This window comes from Chrysoperla carnea, chromosome 1, assembly GCF_905475395.1.
Source record: "Chrysoperla carnea chromosome 1, inChrCarn1.1, whole genome shotgun sequence".
In the NCBI taxonomy this organism is placed as follows: domain Eukaryota; kingdom Metazoa; phylum Arthropoda; class Insecta; order Neuroptera; family Chrysopidae; genus Chrysoperla; species Chrysoperla carnea.
In genome coordinates this window covers 117,915,493-117,939,129 of record NC_058337.1, presented here as the reverse complement: position 1 = coordinate 117,939,129, position 23,637 = coordinate 117,915,493, and the positions used below count along the sequence as shown (strand labels likewise).

Below are 23,637 nucleotides of genomic sequence, written 5' to 3'. Positions count from 1 at the left end.
TTTTAAGATTTTTATTCCCTTGGCCCTTGCCAGGCAGTGTCTTATTTCGTCAACCCGGACGCGAATCAATTTAACATTAGCTCTTCCCTACACAGTCTCACAGACTTCAGTCAAAGACACTTCTATTTTGATTAAAGTGAGCCTGTGCATGAGTTCGTCAAGGACTCACAACCCAGACCTAATTTTTGATATGGTAGCCAAAATCAAATCATGAAGGGTAGGCAATAGTCTGTTCAGTTTAAACTTGCCAAAACTTCTAAATACTGCTCATTTTATTCAATTTTGTTGTCATAAATTAAAACAGAACGAGTTCGAAAAATGAAAAAAAAAATTTTAATACTGTATTAAAAAAGTATAATTTTTTGAATATCATCATTTCCTGGAATAAATCCATTCAATTTTTAATTTACATCGAAAAAATGCTATTAAACTAATAACATTTCTACGAATTACATATATGAAGTAATTATTAATTTGAACTTGTTGGTGCTATTTGGAAAATTAAAAATTTGCTATTATGTGGAAACCTGAAATCAATATATGTATTTGTTGCGTGTGGAGCCAAATTTAGTGAGTGGAAATATTTTTAAGCCCTGAACCTTTTTATTATGTTATTTTAATATAAGTTTTTCACTCAATCGTTTCATTTGTTATGTGTTAAAAGTTCCTAAATAAAAATATAGGCAATATTATTACAAAAACATAAAACTATTGGGTGAGAAGTCATATTAATAAACGTATTGTACATATGACTTCAGCTGCTAAAAGCTCAGTAAAAATAAGTATACAGAATGTTCGATTTACATCTAGGCATATAAATATCACTAGTATGACAGAATATATGCGTTAAACAATGCATCTAAGTAAGAAGTATTATATACATGACATGTTGAAGCTTCAATATGCGTTGAGATAGTTGTAAGATGCTTGGAGAGTGGGACTTTCTTAGTTGAATAAATGAACTACAACAGATAAGCCACTATACAATTACTTTTGCAATTTCATATAACACCTATAATACCTCTTACTTAGATGCATTGCTTAACGCATGTACTCTGCCATGCTCGTAATATTTATATGCCTAAATGTAAATCGAACATTCTGTATAAAAATAATGAAAAGACATAGAACTTATATAAATATTTCTATGTGTGTTTCTATACTCGGTTTTGTCGGATTCGAAACGGGAAATTTAACTGCGATTTAATGTTGACTATGCTACGCTTTTCAAATTTAAACGTATTTTTATCGGCTATATGTAATTATATCGGTAATATGTACAAATGTTTAACAATAAAAAAAAAATTTTATGTATTTATGTATAATTACTAGAAAATTATAATTACAGTTTTTCCTTCATTTAACAACTGATAAACAATTTCCTAATCTCGCCAAGGATATTGGCACATACGAATGCTTTAAGTTTGTCTTGAAATTAAAATTATTTCAACCGAAAATAAACGGATAATTTAAGGGGACTTGTTATCAAAGACTAAGATTTCAATAATTTTTAACATTTTTGAAACCAGTCAATTCAGTGATGATTGATCGTCGTCAATTATGGTCTTAAAGCATCTATGAACGCATTTATGCATTAGGTCTTTGGTTCGATTCCTACTCCGTTGTAGAAGAACGTGTGGCACAGTCAAACTTCAAACAAAATATTGAAAAAAATTTCGGTATGTGAAGCAAGTGCCCATTAAGGTGATTATTTTTGGCTTTACAATACCACGCAATTACAAAAATATATGATATATTGTGTGCAAGTAATGCTTATAAATTTGATAATATAGATATCGCTCTTCAATCTTCAATACTCTGACTATAGTCGTCTCAGTTCATTCAATTCTTAGTATCAATAATTAAATACATTTTTTAATTTTGTTTATCTAAATTTATCCTCACACTCTGTATTTAATCTAAAATGTTAAAAAATTTACACAAATGAATAAATATATGTCTATGAACTGTTAAGTGTTCACCATAATTTATAATCAATAGAGTTGTTTGCATACAATAATATATTTTTTTAGATGTAGGTAGGTATTTGAAAATTTAAATAAATAACATTATCAATGTATCCTGCTAATGGTTTGATAATTTATCGAACACCGACCGAACCGTTATCGAAAAATTCTTGCATAATAAATTTAATCTACTTTTAATTATATTCAATAGGATTTTATTCACATAATATTAATTTGAGGTCAAATTAATTTGTTTAAAAAACACTTTAGATTAATTTTACCTAAAGTTCTGGTAAGACCCTATTGAAGTGACATCAGATTGTTAAAAAATCGGGAATTATCAACGAAAATAGTTGAAAATATTGTAAATCCGAATCATAAACAGAAAATCATAAAAAGCAAATAAGCAATATATCTTGAAAAAATAAATACTCAAATATTGGTCTAAGAGACAGTACAAGGTCTAATCTGCACTCATCTGATAACCTGATGAAACATACTTTTGTGAAATTTTTTAATTTTTAAACATTACTTTCATAGTTTTTCCAATCGTAATTGGTATCAGAAGAAAGAGAATTTAATTACAAAAATAATATACGCTTGCTTGAAAAAATTGTTTATGGGAAAAATTGATTAAAATTAATTTAAATAAAAATAGCCACACTTTTCGACAGGAAAACTATGACAGGAGTGTTTATCAAGTAATAAAATTTCAAAAAAAAATTTCTCACCTGGTTATCAGAGGGGTGAAGATTGACCTTATACCGGCCTGTTTTTTTCGGCTGAATATCAATCATTATTTGCCATTTGCATAATTTAATATTTCCCTGAAAGTCATAAATTTAAAAGCGTAGCAGTTATAGGTTTTAATAGTTTTGTGATTGTGTGTGCTTATGAATAACCACACAATTAGATCCAATCTATAAAATGAAAAATTCTCATTCTTATATCTTAAAAACAATTTTCCATACTTAAATTCATTTTTGGAATGCAGTTTTCATGAAAAACATAAAAACCAAAATAAATCAACACTGTTTGATTAAAGATTTGATTAACATATTTATTATTGATGAAAAGTACCGACAAAATTAATGACTTGAAAATTTTGTGGCTATCAAATAAATTGTTCCAAGATTTTCTATTATTAAAAAAAATTTACATTACACATTTGATGACTTTTTAAAAAGAATTTAAGTAGTTTTAAATTCAAGGTCATTTAGAATATTATTTTCAGCTCATTGAATGAAATAAATAGGGAAAAAAACTAATTAAGAGGCCTCACAAGACATTTTTTTAAACTCTATATTCATAAAAAATATAAACATATAAATAAAATCATGGAGCTTTATAGGTTAAAATTAGAATATCAGTGGCAGGGCCGATTTATATCAGCCTGTGTCAAATTGAAAGATTTTAATATGGGGTAATGATTTTTGGTGTATGTGCGCAAAGTATAAAAATTTTTGTTTTGGAATTGGTAATTTTGATCCAAAAAGTAAATAAGTCAGGTTAATTTATTTAATGATTGGATACAGTTTTTCTGAGATATCGCAATATTTGGATCGATTTTAGTCCGTATCTCAAAAACTATTCGACCAGTCATCAAATGCACCCGATTTTTGTACTTTTTGGGTCAAAATTACTTTATATACTGAGTTTTATCGAAATTGGAGAAAACAAATATTTCTCGATTTTTTGCAATTTTTTTAAAGGGGACCCCTTTGAAAAAATCGAGAAAAACGCAAAAAAAAATTTTATTCTGGAATTTGATTAAACTCGTTGGATGGGGTAATTTTGATACAAAAAGAATAAAAATCAGGTTAATTTAATGATTGGATGCAGATTTTCGGGGATATCGCAATATTTGGGTCGATTTCAGTCCGTATTAGATTTCAGACCGTAAAATTACCTTATATTCTAAGTTTTATCGAAATTGGAGATTAAAATTTTTTTTCGATATTTTGCAATTTTTTTAAGGGGTACCCCTTTGAAAAAATCGAGAAAATCGCAAAAAAAAATTTTTTGTCTCATATCAAAAACTACTTGGATGAGGTAATTTTGATCCGAAAAGTATACAAATCAGTTTAATTTAATGATTTGACCTATAGAAAGTTACAATGTCAGCGAGTATCATGGGCAAAACTTGATTTTCAAAAAAGTTCCCCAACAAAAAATTAAAATTCATAAAATTGTGAACAAAAGGGAGGGCTATAACGTGATAGTCTGAAAAATTCGTGAAACTGCCCAGCAAAGCGGGCGGATCTTTGCTAGTATTATATATCTTTTCTAATTTTAAAAATAAAATTTTGTTTATAATTTTCGATTATTATTATTATCACTTTTTTTTTTTTATTATCATATTATATTATTTTGTGGTTTTTATGACATATTTAATATTTTGATTATTAATTAAATAAGAAATTTACATTAAATATTATCAAAGTAAACATCACATTATCATCTTTTTGCTATATTCATACACACAATTCATTTTTTGAAAATCATTTTTTTAATTATAAAATTTTTGATTCATAAATATTTTTATTAAAGGTAAATAAAAGTAATTTTATTATTTTTAAATTACTTTCTTTTTTTTTCAATTTAACTGTCGTATACAGTTAGTTTAATCAATTAAAGATGTTTCTAATCATCGTTAATTTAAAATTTATTTTGCTGGTATAATGGCCCATGTCAACGTGAGGAAACAAGTTATCCGCCCGAGACGCATGTGCGCTTTTTATTATACCATGTTTATGAAATATATCAAGGTATATTAAGTTTAGCCCCAAGTTCCCAAGTTTGCAACGCTTGAAAATATTGATGCTTCAAACAAAATTTTGGTATTCGTTGTGTGCGTAGTCATGGTAGGGACAATAAAATCGATGCCAGCGCTTTAAGTGGAAAATTTTGGAGTTAAAGGGGGCTGTTATGACTAATTTGCAATTCTTTACATGTTAATGTAATAGAAATGTCAAATTAAAATTATTGAAAAACACGAATTAATTAAACTTAATGCATTAAAAATTGTGAAAATAAGAAATCAAATTGAACAAATATTATTTTTCAAATGTAAATTATCATAATTATTTATTTAAATTTGTGAGACAAGAATATTAAATTTTAAATGTAAGTCTTAAATGCAATCCATACAATTATATATGCATCCATACAATTCTATAATTAAAGTAGTGTATCGTTACCATGGAAACGAAACTCACGCACGGAGCGAATAGGTGTTCATAAAATCACCAAATTAATTAGTCCATTTTCGACTGCCCGTCTGTCTGTCTGACAACTAACTCAAAAACGAAAAAAGATCAAGTTGAAATGTTTACAGCGTGCTCAAGACGTAAAAAGTGAAGTAGTGTTCATTAAATGAGCAACATAGGTCAATTGGGCCTTGGATCCTTCAGACCCATCTTGTAATCTGTAAAGAGATAGAACAAAAGTTTTAAAAGAATGTTCCTTATAAAATATATGCAACTTTTGTTTGAAACATTTTTTCGTAAACATCTGTGCTTACTCGCGAGGGCGCAAATTATATCGTGTGTATTATATGAGAATATCATATATGGGAATATGAATATGTTTGTATGCCTGGGTATCCAAGAGTGGCTATCTTTCTCTACTTATGACGTGAAAAAAACAAACGATTCCGTAATCAATACTGTCTATACATTGAATTTAAACAATTAACTCAATCGATTGTTTGTTTTCACTTTTAAATTAAAATATTTACAGAACTCTCCGTCAGACTATTTCTTTTTTATAATTATAACGTAATGTATCTACACGTCACAAAATGTGTACAGGTTTTACCATTCTAAGAGATATTACTTTATGATATGTTACAGCTATATCACTTAGAATGGTAAAACTTGTTCTCATTTTGTGACGCAGAGGAGTATACGAGATTTATAAAAGTAGAAGTTTTTGACTTTTTAGAAGGAGGAGCAATATTATCGAAAATGTTTAAAATACATACACATGAAAAGTGCAGTATATTAATGTACCATAGGGAACATTTTCATATCAACATCATTGGAAGCGAACAACATAAATGCCGTATACAAATAAACACGTAGGGCTTCGGAAATTTACGGGAGATCAATAGTTTTTTTTAACTTCCGGGACCGAAATTATCGCATTTATTTTTGAACAGCATTTTTGTAATTCGTTTCGAATGCTTATGCAGAGTTAGTATCAGGCAACACCGTATGTATTTGCTAGTGCAGGGATGAAATACCTAGGGATGTGACATCCATATTTTCACCTGTAATCCCTTGTAGGTACCGCGCAAAGCTGACACCACTGACGCCATGGTGCTTAAACTTATTTTTACAAATACGATAATCTTTTTCAACCTAGTGGGTATTTCACCCGAAACATTTCAGTATGTGCTTGTGGTCTATTACAAAAAGAACGCGTTTTATTTTACACCGTACACCTAGTATTAAACTGTACACATTGGGGTACAAAAACAACATATGTCTATGGTGTGTAGTATCTACTTTTAATTACTATATAAACAGAACATTATAAATTATTACATAGAAAATCATTAAATTATAAAATAAAAAATTAGAAATTTATACAATCAAGGTGTATAAGTAGGTATCTATATCTAAACAATAGTGAATTTATTTATATTTGAAAATTATTCAAATGAAAAATAAATTCTTTTCTCAAGTGAAAATTACATCCGATTCATATACCTACATTAAATGCATTAAATGTTATAATTGTGCATTAATACCTGGTGAACATCTTCAAGCAATAACTTATTTTTTTACCCTGTAAGTTTGTTATATATCAAGGTATATCAAGTTTAGTTTCGAGTTTGTAACGCTTAAAAATATTGTTTAGTATGGAAAAAATTTTGGTATAGGTGTTCCTAAAATCATATAAAGCGGCCATTTCCGGTTATCTGTTCGTCTGTCTACTCTAAAACGAAAAGATATATCAAGTTGAAATTTTATAGCGTGCTCTGGACGTGAAAAGTGAGATTGAGTTCGTAAATGAGCATCATAGGTGAGCTTCAACTACTGATCTTGTGAAACAGTCTCGATATACGAATAAAATTGTAGAAATTACCTTCGAAAACCAGATAAATGGTGGTCGAAAGGCCGGCCGCCATAATTGTGTTGGTTTAAACTCTTCTAATTTATAAAAACTAATGCCTAGCACTGACATTCAACACTTCCTATATAGGATATTTCAACAATTAACTCAATTCAGTCAATTATTTGGTTTGACTTGTTTTTAAATAATAAGAATTATTGGTTATTGTTAATTTAATATGAATTGGCAAAATTTGAACCTTAAATTGTCGGTTATACAGGCCTTCCTTAAAAAGTTTTTACAACGCTCAATCAGGTAAGGTACAAGTATCAATTTGAGTCGTTTGGGAGCTAAGGAGCAGTTAAGGAATAATTAAAAAGTTTTCGTCTTTCGATCGTCTTTGATAACTTCTAACAATAAGTGCTATTTTGCTATAATGGAATATGTTGATATTATAGTTCAAAAATAACTATATAAAATTTAAGTTTATCATCAATTCATTGCGGCGCGGCAGAATGAAATGTTTTAGATTTTAAACGCAGTAAAAGCGTTTTATAAAAAGATATTTGAAGCACTAAAAGAGCGGATGCGACAAGAAGTGAATAACTTCAAGGCTCAACTTCAAAAATGTCTACGCTTAAATGAACATCATCCTATTAAAAAGAAATTAATGTTGTACTACATTTTCTAAATACTAAATAATGCAATTCGCTTAAAATAATAACACAATTAATTTTCGTCAGTTCTAATTTTATTAAGTAGCTTATTAATAAAGGTGGTCAAGAGATAATTTGGGATATATTTTTTCGTTTTCTAAATCGGACACTTTTCTACTCCACTGATATTCTGATTGTAATGCTATATTATCAAGATTTCTATAAAGTAAGCAAATAAATTCCACGCAAGTGAATATGCATAAGACAATTGAAGATACTTCTAAAAAAAAAAATAAATAAAAGGAACGAACGCATCATTCTTTATAACTTTCTTTTCATTTTATTTAAATATAATGAATATATTATCATTATTCAATAAAACATTGTAATAACAATCAACGTTTATGTACGGTACCTACTACTATGTATCTAGTGTTGATTTGATTTTCAAGTTTACAGAGTGGATGGCAAATAGCATGCCAAACTAACATAGCCACGATAACAGTAGAAAAAAGTATATAAACTGAACAAAGTTTTGAATAAAAACTCGGAGCAGGCAGAGCTTCATCACAAAGGTCATATTTAACCAACCCACTCATCCCCGTCATTAGATGCTCCTTCTTATTTAATGATTTCTATTAAAATGGGATTTTTATCTTTAGATGTTTTGATCCATCTAATGTTTAAATTGAAGTTTAGGAAATGGGAATACTTCCTTAACATTAATTACATTTTATTGGATCAATCTAAGCAATTTGGTGGGACTGTCGAGATGGGCAAAGTCTTTAAAGCCTCGATAAAACATTAGATTTCGACAAGGAGTAAAAATCAGAATGTATATACTGATTTCCAACCCTCAATTTCAAGGAGGTGTTCAGGTTAAATCTTAAAATAAGACCAAAAAGTGGGGGTTTTTCTTTCTAGAAATTTCCTCTAAATTCTCAAAATCAGCCTTTTTTTACGAAAAGATTGTACCCTGAGTTTTATGGCATTTATAGAAAAAAAATTATTTTATTATGTTTAGGAAAAGGATAAAACATTTATGATTAATTTTACCAGAGTGGACAAAAAATATATCTTGTGTAGCATTAAATACTTAAAACTAAAATAAAAAATCAAAATAAAGCAAAACAAATAAAGATAAATGAACAATAAACGAACAACATATAGTTTATTCGCAAAAGTAAATTAAAGTAAATCCAACACAAAATACTTCTTTTCTATAATAATACAAATTCCAAGCGTACTTGTTTGAGAGCCACTGCTTGCGAGTATATGTTATAAATGGGGAGTTTACAATTTATAATAAGGCAGGCTATGATTTTATTGCTCCTGACCTAACCTTAAAACAGGCATGGGCGGGTTATTTTAAGTCAAAGAAGTCTCCATTTTTATAAGTTTATGGCGTGCCATAAAGTTTATTGTGAGTCTCTTTATGCAAGTCCGCATTGCTCATAGAGGAGGAAGCGAGACGGGTATACGACTCTTCTACCTATCTCAGTTTCTCTAATAGTAATGATATAGGTAGAAAAAAAATGTTGTCTCTCTGTCTTATTCGTATTATTGGTTGACACTGGTAAGGTATCGGAAGGCCGAGTGTCTTCTCTAAACCACGTTTGCCCATGCATGCCTTAAAATACATATAGAATAGTCTGGGCAGCAAAAGACGAATTTTGGAGGACAGAGAAAGAATAAACGGAGTAAACATATATTTTTGAACTATTGTTATAGAACACCCTGTCAATTTACCTTTATAAACTAATATTACTATTATACTTTTTAACTCTCAAGTAGATATACGTACTTTTTACTGTTTACAAACGTTTTGTTATATCAATATAACAAGCAATAATAGTATATTAAAATAGTAAGATGAATAAAAAAACACTTTCTTCTTTAAATATTTTTTTAATATTTTATGTGATTTCAATCTTCTATAAAATAATGAAATATTCATTTATTTATTTAACTGGAGTGATACCCACCCGCTTCGCTGTGTTTAAAAGTAAAGATTGTTCCCGCTTATCCCTTTTCTATAGCACTCGAAATAATGGTGGGAATTGTTTTACTCAGGTAAAATATATTTTTTTAGATGTATAATAGTAATTATTCATTGAGTATATCAGAGAAGATGGCCTTGAAATATTTTATATTGACTATTTTTACAGAAATCTGTAATTTATGGTAATTTCAAATTTCAAATGTCAAATTAAATTTTTTTATTTATTTTTTAATATATCTTTATTAATTATATTTCATGTGTTATTCTGAAGTATAAGCTATATTTCCTGTACAGTTTCATTAAAAACCATTCGCTAGTTTTAGCGTGAAAGCATAACAAACAAACATGCTTACTTTCGCATTTATCTATAAATATATAGGAGACTTTCTATAGATATAGATAGTCACTCATCACGATATCTCTGGAACTATAAGACCTAGAGACTTGAAATTTGGCAGGAATATTTCTTTTGCCAAGTAGAGGTCAGCTAAGAACGGATTTTACGAAATTCCACCCACAAGGGGGGTTGCGGGGGTGTTCATGAATAAATAATTCATATTTTTCAATTATGGCTTTTAATAGTTCAAAACTTGGTCAGAATGTTTTAAATTACATTTAGAAATTTTTTTAACCTTCGGAGGGTAGAAAGGTGTAGCGAGAAAGTGGGAAGGAAATATCGAATATTTACAAATATACCTAAGTGGGGTATCAAATAAAAGAGCATGACGTGTACATTACAAAACTGTTATCCAACGCAAGGAAATGTGGAGGGAGGGGTGCAAGTGGGGATGTTGCCCAGCAAAGCGGGTAGTTCCCAGCTAGTAAAATATATGGAGATAATAATAGCTTTTCAATGTTATACCAGGCGCTTGAAAAATAAATGTACAATACCGTATAGTTATTTACAAGATGTTTGAAAAGAATGGATAATTCTGAATAATTTGTTAGGATACAAAAGATATTGAAGATATTATTTTTCTGTTTCTATTGTTATCCAACATCATTGATGACCTTGGATCTATCCTTGAAGGTCATTTTCAAAGTTGAATTTTTTAAAATTAATGCAAGTCCATTTCCTTTTATATTCTCTTTACTTGGTGAACAAACGAATAATAACAATTTTTAGATTACAAAGTCTTATTGACTTGGACTATCTGTAATTATTACATTTTTTATTACATGAAATTTATTATCTATGACGTAGATGAATAGATAAAAAGTATTAATTGTTTAAATTATGTATTGTCTTTGTGTAAACTACTTTGTCATATTTAATTCATTTATTTTTGTTGTACCTCAATTTTCCGTATTAAGACAGATGTATTTCCTATTTGAATATGATATCGCTTTCCGGTTATTGCAAATATAGATTGGTTACATAATAAGCGAAACTAATTGAAAATATGATGAAAAATATAGATACCGTAACCGTCCATAGATATCGCCTAACCGTCAGCGGGCGATGCTTCATTAAGCATAATTGTTCGACAGATGAAATTTTCGTCAATCGTTCGGTAATCTTAAGTTACGTGATGAGAGGTTTGCTCGCAGGCTCTGCACATGCGTCAAATATTTCGCACATTAAATATTCTCTTACTTTTGTAACGTTATTATTGAAAGTTTTATTTGTGTTCTACCAACATCAAAATTTGAGTACGCGACTTCAATCTAAAAGAAGTGTAAATACATTGTCTTGACCATGAAAAGCTAACATATATTGATTTTCATTGGGATTTTCGGGCTGATTAAGGACTTTTCTTACTGTAAAGTTAATATTATACAAAGTTTAATATTCGAAATTTTCTTTTGCAGGTTACACATAGGACCACAGGTGAAGTGATGGTTCTTAAAATGAATTTATCGCGTTCAAATCAACGTAACATGCTTAAAGAAGTGCAGCTTATGAACCGTTTATCACATCCTAATATTTTAGGGTAAGTATCTAACCATCTAAGTTTAAGCCAAGAATACACTTGCTGCTTGATAGCAGATATTAGTAAACATAATTGAAAATAAATCGTTACTTACGTAATTAAAATTAAAACTAAAATGGTTTCTAATGAATGATTCCTATTTTAAAGTAACCCTACATTTAAATGGACCCTCATGAACCCAATGAAAATTAATGATTTTATTAATACCTTATTATACAGGGTATCTTTTTAAGTTGTCTTGAAATTCGATAAATAAATTCATTCGATGAAAATGCTTCAAACGAAAAAGTTTCAAAGGCACACACCTTATACCGATATCGTTCGTAAATCCAATAGTTTATACAGTAATTGATGGCATAAATGTAGCCTTTTGTGGATTTGTTCATTCAATTTGAAAAAAAAAAAGATCTTTTTAGAAAGACAAACTATTTTTATTGGGTTTATTGGCGATTTTTTCGAAGGTGCTAAGATTTCGCATAAACAATTATACGAAATAACAATTTGGATAAGAAAATACAATTTTGTTCAACTTTTCAGTCCGTTTTTGTCTAAACTGGAGGTTTGCGGAAAATGTTATTTTTTATTCGAAAACAACTTTCTAATTTAAAAAATTCATCTATCGATGACCACTTATACAGAAGAGAGAGCTTTTCTTTGAGCTTGAAAACAGTTAATTTCTGCGTAAGATGTGCGCCTACACATCCAACATTTTTCGCCTGAAGAATTTTATCGATAAAAGTTATTTTTCCTGTAACTCAAAAGTCGTATCATTCACTAGTCAATGTATTCTCAGTCTCAGAATGAAGTAATACTCAACTAAACTAATTTTGAAAGAAAATTGCTATTATTATTTTAAATATTGTATTTGGTGTGTACCCCAGTGAAAATATATAAAAATTATTGGCCACATACCAACAATTTTTTTTTAACATCGAAAAATATTTTTGCAATTTTCTCCTCTTTCACTTTTGGATATGTTTCAAAAATTCTTTGTACGTTTTATCATCTTCTGTATGTATGTAATGTATATATTAAAGCCTCCGTCATGTACCTCTTATAAATTATCATAACACATTTTTTAAATGGATTAAATTATTTTAGTTCAAATTTATTTTAATGAAATAATCTTTTTGTATGAACAATATTTTTTACATTGTGTGTGTATTTTTTATATACAAAGTAACTACTGCCGATAGAAAAACTTTTTTAGAAACATTTTTCTATGGGTACATCTTTTTCGAGACTTTATTTTATTACGGCTGAATTGCCGATAATTTGCATATTTTTTTCATAATTCCATAGGTAGGCGATGACGTTCGTCTATCATTCGAAAGCGTTTGCGGTAGCTAACGCTGGGTGCGCACTAGTAAAGCAATCGAAATTCTGCTTGGCAAACTAAAATTACAATATTTCATTGTAAAAGAATATGGCGTTCATAATACTCTAGAAAATCGAAAAACTTTAGTAATTTATTTTTTATCATTTTTTAAGTTTATAGACTACAAGCCCATGCTAAATTTTTTCGGGTGAATTGATTCACGAGGAATTTATGTTATTAAATTTACTTTTACATAAAGGAGCATCTTTCTCAACATGATTCCTGGTGGGTCATTTCACCCGAAAAATTATAGCATGGGCTTCTTGTCTTCTATTATTGTGATGAAATCTTACAAAATCAAAATATCACAACTGCAAGATCAGATAACAACCGCAATTGACGCATCAAATTAGCCATTTCATAAAAATGTCTTAAGACATGTCTATAGAAGCTATTAAGTCGAATTTTGAACTCTCCCAGTTCAACAATTAACGATTAGGGGATAAAAGAAATAAATTTTAAATGAATTTATTTAACTTAATAGAATCGACTGACGACTCACTGTATATAACTCACGCAATTAAATAATTACTTTATTTATTAAAACAAACCAAATTAGTAAATATAACTGCACTGCAGATTTGCATGAAAGAATGTTTTAAGTACTGTGTGTAACAATAACTTTAACAAGGTGATAGTAGCGTTTATTACTGTTATTTACTTGAGTTAATTGATATAATTATTTTAAAGATTCTATTTTATGATTTACACTTGCCAGAATTATTTCCTGATTTTAAGTGTAATTTAATAATAATTGGTAATTATTTTTGGACATGTATTACAGAGGAGTATTTATTTGTAAAGCCAGCTCCATATTCTTGCGAAGTAGCACAAAGATTAAATTATATTTAACAACTCCGGTTCTTTAACGTAAAAGTTCTATTCTTGGCCAAACACTGGTAACTGATAAACGTTTTTAAAAATAGTTTTAAAGATTTTAGGGAACGGAGTGAATCAGGTTGAGGTAGGCTGAATTTAAGGATTTGGTAGGCTATAATTTGCTTTACTTAGGCTCCGATTCTATGATTTTTTTTGCGCTCCTCATCTTGGTTTTGCTAATATCATACTTTTTTAAACCAGGCAATTGTATCCTTTTATTATTAAATTGGTACAAATGGGGGAAATCGCGTATTGTAAGAGAAAATAATTGAACATGATTTATTATAGAAATCAGTAAAATCTATGAAATATAAAAAAATAATTTGGAAACAATCCAACAAATAAAATTAATTTTTATGTCTTTGATTTTTATTATTCAAGTCATAAACAAAAACTTGTTATAATTTTTATGATTTTATCGATACCTGAGTTTTTAGATTGCATCGATGTACTTAAAAGATATAAAAATCCCACAGAGAAAGAGATTCCCACAGAGAGAGAGAAATAGTCTTAGTTTCTGACTATATACTGTGGGTTTAATAGGATGCAAAACACACAAAAATTTCATTCAGTACTATTAGATAAGTAGGTACTTCTCGAGTTATCGTCGAAAGTATCCCCAAAATGTAGCCATTTGCATGGGATTACAAGCAATATCATAGAAAATATTCGATCCATCGTTAAATGAAATCATTTTGTGGTTGTGGTCAAATATATAATTTGAAAACTGTAGGATATGATATTTTGAACTATTTTAAACATTTTTTGACTCTTGACATTTTTTATCTTACCTCACCGTTTTCGATATGTAAGTGTCAGAATTAAATTGAAATTTTTCGGTGATTTTTTTGTTATCTTCTAAAATCCGTGATAATATTGCTGCTGGTACAAATTGTTCAAAAACATTGTTTTTCTCATAATGGCCTCAGCCTAAAATTTCTAAGGAAAAAGAAATTTGTCAGATACTATTATGCGTATTTCCTACCCTTAAATTAAAAAAAATAAACCAATTGAAAGTTTGACAAAACCTAAATCATAATTGTATCCTGCAAAAATTCAGTAGGTACAAAGAAATATATTTTAAGCCCTCCTGTATCTTTGAATGTAAAGGTCAAATAATCGTTATCAATATACAGGATGTTCCAGTAATCTAGAAGGTATAATAACCCCTAGGAGGTCATTAAATCACCACTTGTGAATATTAAATACAATCAGTATAAACCGGTGTAATGATTAAATCAATAAACAAAATAATAATTCATATTACAAACCACAACAAACAAATCGTTTTGACCTCATGTGAGTAGTTAGTGACTACATCAAAGTGTATATAGTATGAATCATCATCATTAACGTGAACCTCATAGTGACAAATATGTAGTCATACAGGGACACCGCTACAAACCAGGAGGTGGAGTAGTAACCATATTATAGTGAAGCAATTGACCATCATAATAAAAAGTTTAGTCATCATTGTTTATACTTTTTGATATTTAAGAATATAGTGCGTAGACCGCAGAATATTTAATTCTTATATATTATAAATGTGAAAGTAAATTTGTTTGTTGCGCTTTCACGAAAAATCTACTGAATTGATTTTAATGAAACTTGACAATAATATAGCTCATATATCCAAATACCACATGAGTTTTAATTTATAAAGATATATTTGAATAAATATTTTCATACAAATTATATTAAAGCAATGATATTTCACTGCCCGTTATCTGTTAATATCATTGTAAAGCATACAAACTTTAAAAACAGTGAACGAGATATTACTATCGTAAACCAGGGTTTTATGATATATGTATACAGGATGGCTCAGAAGTAACGCATTCTTTGTTGTATCAGGTAGAAAATAAAATTCTAAGACGAAAATGCCTCTTCCATTTTTTGATCTGATGCACTATTAGTTTAAATTTTTACTGTAATTTGGAGGGTTGTAATGAATTCACTATCACTCTAGGGAGGTAAAATCTTCGTTGTATGTGATTGCTCCTAGAATGTATACTATTTTTCGACTGTGTGAGTAGTCCATTGATATACGCCTATGAAAATTATTTACTCTATAAGAAAAAAAGTTTTATTTATTATCTACTACAATTACAGTGCAATATTTACCAGCAGTTTATTGTTATTGAAAATATGAATTTTAAATGCAATTTTTTTTTTAAATAATGAATGACCTTAAGTAAAAACGTTTATTTATTTATTTATATTTATTAAGGCTAAAAATAAAATAATGATTCATTCAGCCGTGTTTTTTGTTTAGTAAAATGTAATGAGTTTAATAGAAAATTCTAGAACCAAAAAGAGGGGTGTTATGAGTTTGACCACTGTGATTGTGTGTGTCTGTCTGTGGCATCGTTGGTCCTAAACGGGTGAACTGAATTTTTCTTATTTGTTCGAAAGGTAGTTTAATAGAGAGTGTTCTTAGCATTGTTTCAAGAAAATCGGTTCAGTTTGGAGAGAGCTACAAGGAAAAACTCGCATTTGTCGGGGATTTTTAAAATTTTTGTAAATTTCATTTGTTTAAAGCCATTTTTCCTTAGTGATTACAATGTTTCAGCTAAATTTTGAGCCAGATCTTCAAAGCGCTTTATGAGCTACAAAATTGGGGAATTACAATATCCAACAATGTGTCAGTATTTATATATTTTAAGTAATGATTTTTAACTCCCCGACTAAAAAGAGGTGTATTATAAGTTGAATGTGTCTCTTACATTGAAGTGTTTTTAAGGGTACCTATTCTTTATCATGTTACTAGGCTAATTTTCTTAAGAATAATTTGAAAAACCAATATTCATTAGTTAAAAGTATGGTAAATAATTTCCTATAAAGAAAATGATAGGAAGCGGATAAAATACGTTTCAAGTGATAAAAGAATAGCATTTGTGTTTAAAAATCACTAATATTTAAAAAATCATGGTATATATGGAAAACTTTTATTCTTAATTTTTTCTAAATTTTTTTTCTAAAAAAGTAACAGAATCCACCACTAAAATCCAGAGTTCGAGGATATATATCAATGGATATATATCACATGAATTTTTATGATATATATCAATACAAAGTGATTTAAAAAAATTTAATATTATTTAGTAATTTTTGGCGTTTGTTACTGTATTTCTTCTTCCCAAATTTTAATGGCATTGGAGTACAGTTAAAACATACTAATACTAAGTTCTTATCGTGTCGTGTCAGAAAAAGTTCGTTACTAAAGAGTAAGTTTAAGTAAGATTCAGAATCGGAAGATGATCTACCTCTATCTACCTTGCAGTCAAACCAAGCACAATTATGAATACGACATTTTTATAATTTTTTCGAAATTAACAGTTTATTACGAATGACTGATGACTAAAAGACTAATTATAATAAAAGATAATTAGACCCTAGAGTTACTGTTTCTAATGTTTATTGTTTTGTTACTTAAGGGCAGGTATGACCATTGAGTGATAAGAATTTATAAAAGAGTTGATTTTTATTTATAAAATTTTATGATTTTTAGTTGATTTTGCCTGATCTAGAAGAATATTTTATGTTTTGGTTTCATTTCTCTGATTTTAGGTACCTTAGTAAATAAAACATTTAAAATATTATAGTTTATTTTTTAAATATCAAAATTTGGATATATATCGGATATATATAAAAAATATCCGATATTTTGATATTTATAATAAACTAGCTGGGAACTACCCGCTTTGCTGGGCAACATCCCCACTTGCACCCCTCCCTCCACATTTCCTTGCGTTGGATAACAGTTTTGTAGTGTACAGGTCATGCTCTTTTATTTGATACCCCACTTAGGTATATTTGTAAATATTCGATATTTCCTTCCCACTTTCTCGCTACACCTTTCTACCCTCCGAAGGTTAAAAAAATTTCTAAATGTAATTTAAAACATTCTGAGCAAGTTTTGAACTATTAAAAGCCATAATTGAAAAATATGAATTTTTTATTCATGAACACCCCCGCAACCCCCCTTGTGGGTGGAATTTCGTAAAATCCGTTCTTAGCTGACCTCTACTTGGCAAAAGGAATATTCCTGCCAAATTTCAATTCTCTAGGTCTTATAGTTTCAGAGATATCGTGATGAGTGACTATCTATCTATATCTATAGAAAGTCTCCTATATATATAAGATATCGGATATTTTCTAAGCCTGATAAAATCTGAAACGTTAGTCTCAAATTTTTGCACACACTCTTCGTTTTTTGAACGTCCTTTTAAGAAAAAAAAACAATACTGTTATCGAAGTTCAAAAAGTGATAAAAAGTAAGGTTATACATGGTACTGCATGGAAAATATAAATCGATATTTCTCAAAAATAATATCGATAACTATACTTGAAACTTTTACCAGTTAAGAATTATTTAAACTTTTAACAGAATTTCATAAAATTTTTCAATTTTCCAAGAATAATCAGATTATTTAAAATTTACATACTGTTTCCCTATGAACGGACATTGCAAGTCCGGTTGTAATGTAAATATCATTTTCCAAAATTTTATTTAATATCAAATTTCAATTTCATTAAATTCTTAAGAAAAGTAAATTAACTCGTAAACTACCTTAAATGTATCAAGAATACTTTTCCATCTAAATGAAACTGTAAGCTACCATGACTAATAAATAATTTTTTTCTTAAATCGTTTGTTTTCATAAATTGATTGAAAGTAAATATTATTAGATTACAGATGGTGGTGGCGTCATTTACACAAAACACACCATATAAAAAGTAGAATATACTAAAAATGGTCATAATTAGCATTTAAAATAATAAATAAGATAAAATAGGTCCCATAGTTGGTCAAACAAATTACAAGTTTGTTTGTGTAATTACCACATTTGTTTATAGTTAACTTTGTTAGATTAGTGTAAGTCTATTTTACTATTTATATTTATTTTAATTTTAATTCTTACTTATAAGTTCATATCAATTTTATAATTTATGTCTCTAGATTTTATTTAGATACAATTTTTACACTTCAGTTCAAAAAGATATGAATCAATAATAATGAAATAATGAATGCTGTTAATACTGATTTAAATTCCTTAAAATCTGAAAAGAAAATTTAATTTTACAGGAGAGGGGGAACAAAATACTGTTACTGGTATGCGATTATGACAATTGGATGGAGCTTAAAAGGAGAACATTAATAATAATAATGGGGTTTAACCTCCGTTTCTCTGACATACATTATTTGTTAATCTTTATTTATTTAATTACAAACATATTTACAATTACATTTCGATGTGGGTGGAGTCGGTTACTTCGTTCTTATCCAAGCGACAACAATGTGATCAATTCTGCACTCCCATTAATTATAAATTGTTCACACTGCCGCTGCCTGGATTCGAACCCGCAACCTAAGTCTAAATAGACAAACAGACAAAGACAAACGCCTTAGACCGCTCGGCCATTTGAAAACACGTCAATTTAGATATTGAGGGAAAGTTCAAAAATGGTACCTAGAGAATTTCAGGTTTGATCCCTTAAATCCAAGCCACTTCAACTTTGAAATTTCTAATAGTACCCTATACCTAATTTCAGGGTTGATACCTTCCATCTTCTGTGTAGTCTATCTTAAGAACCACTCGATCGATTTCATTTTTTTATCTTGGTTAAATAGAGAATTATCTCTCCTCTTTTAAATGAGGTATCACAAGGTTGGCGGTGTTATTAGAAATGCAAAGTGAGGGGTGGGAAGGTGCTGGTGGTGAATGGATGAATTGTTTCATTATTTTCCTCTTTACTAATCACTCTGTATGACCGTGCAAAATTTCAACTCGGTATTCCTTAAAATAACGAAAAAATGAGGGTGTTTTCATCTTAAATGCGACACACGGTATAAATAATATTATATTTGTTCTCATTCTAAGTTATCGCGTTCTCTCTCACTTCGTATAGAAATACCTTAAGTAAGTCAGGCGAGCTATTTTAAGTCGAAGTCACCATTGTTATAACTTTATTGTGTCTCATAAACTTTATTACGTGTCTTTTTATCCAAGTCCGCATTGCTCATAGAGGTGGAAGCGAGACGGGTATACGACTCTTCTACCTATCTCAGTTTCTCTTATAGAAATGATATAGGTGTTATCTCTGTCTTACTCGTATTTTAGATACAGAAGTATGAGTGACTTCTCTAAGCCACGTTTGCCCATGCTTTCTTCAAGTCCATAAACATTACTTATACTTATTTCTAAAAAATCAAGGAAATTTAGGTAAAAACTAAAAAATTGAGATCAGTTAGTTCTATTTTATTGAACAATATAGTACATTTGGTCCAATTAACATAAATAAAACATTTGTAAAATGCAATTTTTATCATAAATTTTTATTAACACAAATACAAACATTTGATGGATGGTTTAAGGTGAACGTCACTAAACATTTAATTTATCGAGGTTTTATTTATATTTTTATATTTTATAAATATAAGCTATCTTGGGAAATTATCAATAAATCTGTTTTGTGTGTATATTCCCATAAAATTTTCATGAACATTTTATAAGTTAATTTATAGATTTTTCAATGCTATTGTGACAAATTCACTGATAAAAATATAGCAGGACAACTTATTTTTATTGTGAAATTAAAAGAAAATACAAAGGATTCAATTGCCGATTGTGTGTAATTCTATTTACAGTGATTCGTTTATTCCAAAAGGAATCCGTACAATCCTCATGATTTATAGCAAAGGCCAAATTTTTTAGTTACAATGCTTTATTATAAAAAAAAAAGCACGCACAATAAACACACACCTTCTGAATAAAACTGAGGAGCGAAATTTGTTTCCATAATTTTGTATATGATATTTTCAAATAAATCTTTAATAAAAAATTTAAAAAAACTCTCGACAAAAAATGAGGTCTGATCAATTCGCTTGTGACATCGTAGCTCTTAAACGGATGAATCGTTTTTTTTTTTGTTTTTTTTGTTTTTGTTTTTTTTATTTGAAAGGTAATTTGATCGAAAGCGTATTTTGATATGTTTCAAGAAAATTGGCTCAGGCGTTTGACGATAATCACTTCTTTTCTAGATGTTTGGGGGTTCGGAGCCCTAAACTCTAATTTGAAACGTAACTAAGAACACTCTCGATTAAATTACATTCCAAAAAAGAAAAATCAAAATCAGTTCACCCGTTTGGGAGCTATGAATGATGCCATAGACAGACACACTGATACATAGGAATGTTAAAATTATCGCACAGGCATGTTAACACTCCTCTTTGTTAATCGTGAGTAAAAAATAGAATAAAAGCGTTCTGGTGACTTTTCTTCTCAGACGAATATTACGTCAAGTATACTCTCCCGAAAGCGTACAGTATTATTGCATGTGTTTGAACTTTGACTTCCTACATATCAAAATATCCAATTTTTAAGCTTATGTGCCCCTGGAGACTTAATCAACACAACAAAAGTTTGTTTAAAATGACATTCTTCGTGAGGATTGTCGAATTCATTTTATAGTTATACTCTTGACTCTTCTAATAACTCCTTTCCAAAGAAGAAATTTCTAAATTTTCAAGAAAACCAAGTCACAATCAAGATTATTTGTAAGGGTTCGAATCCTGGTTCGAGTGTATTTTTTTCAATTCTCTTTAATTAAAATTACTAGACAAGATATTTGTCAATAATTAGTTTACGAATGTGTAACATATTATGTATCAAAATTAGTCGAATAGACCATGATGTAAATATCGTGTGCATGATTAAATGTAAACAACAACAATAAGTAATTACTTGTAAGGATTAATTATCCAGAGGTCCCTAAATGAGATTATCCCTTTATTTAGCAAATTTGTTTCTCATAAAACTCGAAAGCTGACAATCACCGCAATTAATGATTAATCACACGGCGCGGCGTAATAAACGACCTAATTACCGTGCAATAAATTATAAACAAATTTTGCAAATAAAATAAAACGTGATTTAAGTCAGTACAATATTGTAGACACAAATAAGTCATAAAAATGTCCTTGTTTAGTTAAGATTTAGGTCATCCACTTCAAAAAAAAAAAGTGATATTTATGCAGAACAATCAGTCAATTATTACTTAGTGACTGTTGTGTTTGTTGTAAAGTAATTTAAGTGTATGCAATGTAAATTGATTGCCTTATTTAGCAAAGACAACCTTCTTAAATTGACGATATCTTTTATGTTAGTTCGTCTCACGTCTGTTGTAACATAGACCACCTTCTTCTGTTGTAACACATGCATGTTATGTGAATATCGTATGTGTATGAAGGTTCCGAAATAATTTATCTTTTTGCAAAATATTTCATATATACAAGTTTTACGTGGATTTGAACATAACTCCACTCTAGCAATGATAACTCCAAAACTTTCATACCTGAAAAAATAATCGCCAGAGAGAAAGACATCGAATAACTAACTGTTACTAAATTTTTAAACAACAATCCAACAAGGTCCCAGGCACTGGAATCATAAAGTACAAAAAATGGGTGCATTGGCTGACTGGTCGAATAGTTTTTGAGATACGAACTAAAATCGATCCAAATATTGCGATATCTCAGAAACTCTGCAGCCAATCATTAAATTAACCTTATTTTTATACTTTTTAGATCAAAATTAACCCATCCACCAAGTTTCATCAAATTCCAAAACAAAATTTTTTCCCGGTTTTCTCGATTTTTTCAAAGGGGTACGTACCCCTTAAAAAAATTACAAAAAATCAAAAAATTTTTTTATATCCAATCTCGGTAAAACATATCGTAAAACTCGGTAAAGCTTAATTCAAAAATGACGAATTTTCATACAAACTATCATCTCTTTTTCACCACCAAAATTACATATAAACTTTCATCCCCAATTTGAACCTCTTAAAGAATGAATTTTTATGAAAAAAGTACAACTAAAATTTTGTCTCAAACTATGAGCTCATATATCAAGTTTAACATTTCTAACTTCAAAAATAACATAGTTTCATATAAACTTTCCACCCGCTCGAAGAATGAATTTTTTGAAAATAGTAATACAGGAAATTTTTGTAGTGAACCATGCTCATATGTAATTTTTTACATTTGTAAATTCAAAATTGACCAAGTTTCATACAAACTTTCAACACTCATTTTAACTTCTTATCTAATTAATTTCCGAAACTCCTTTCATAGTCCACACTTACGTAATTTAAGGAACATTTGTACAAATTTTCATTCTTCTAGACCCAGCGGTTTAGCTGTGCGTTGATCGATCAGTCAGAGTCAGCTTCCATTCTTACATATATATAATATATATATATATATATAGATAGAAAAAAGTTTAATTATAATTGTATTTAACCTCGAAGCATACCCTATTACTGTGGAAATAAACAAGCCACAATTTTCAAATGTAGCTTTTGATTGCATGCTATTGTATCACCTTTAAGCTATGGTTAAGCTATTAAAATATTTCTGATAGATTTTGTGTGTTTTTTATTATTTTTTAAAATTACATTTTCTAACACGCATGACAACTACAATTTTTATTTATGATACAGAGTGTCTCGTGACTTCGTGACTCGATAGCCATAGTTTAAGATCGTATTTTTTTTACAATTTTCAGTCGAATGTGTCTTATATACTTTTGTTCAAAGACCAAAATTTAAGGAGTTGTGTGTATTATTAAAATCGAATAAAGACATTGTACATTTTTGCATTGCCTCACAATCCATTATTGCTTTTCTAATAATTGGAGACGTAACTCTCTAAAAAGTATCTGGAACATCTTGTATGTATTTTGAATTAGCTCAC

General features: G+C 29.0%; 1 protein-coding gene across 2 annotated transcripts in view; it reads left to right on the top strand.

Annotated features, from left to right (window-relative positions):
• LOC123301297 (probable serine/threonine-protein kinase DDB_G0271402) overlaps positions 1 to 23,637 on the top strand; it is an 86,213-nt gene that overhangs the window by 39,724 nt on the left and 22,852 nt on the right. For both annotated transcript variants that reach the window (XM_044884041.1, XM_044884034.1), the window contains exon 2: positions 11,499 to 11,620. In XM_044884041.1, the coding sequence (XP_044739976.1) occupies positions 11,499 to 11,620 (122 nt within the window). The remainder of the gene's footprint in view (positions 1 to 11,498; positions 11,621 to 23,637) is intronic.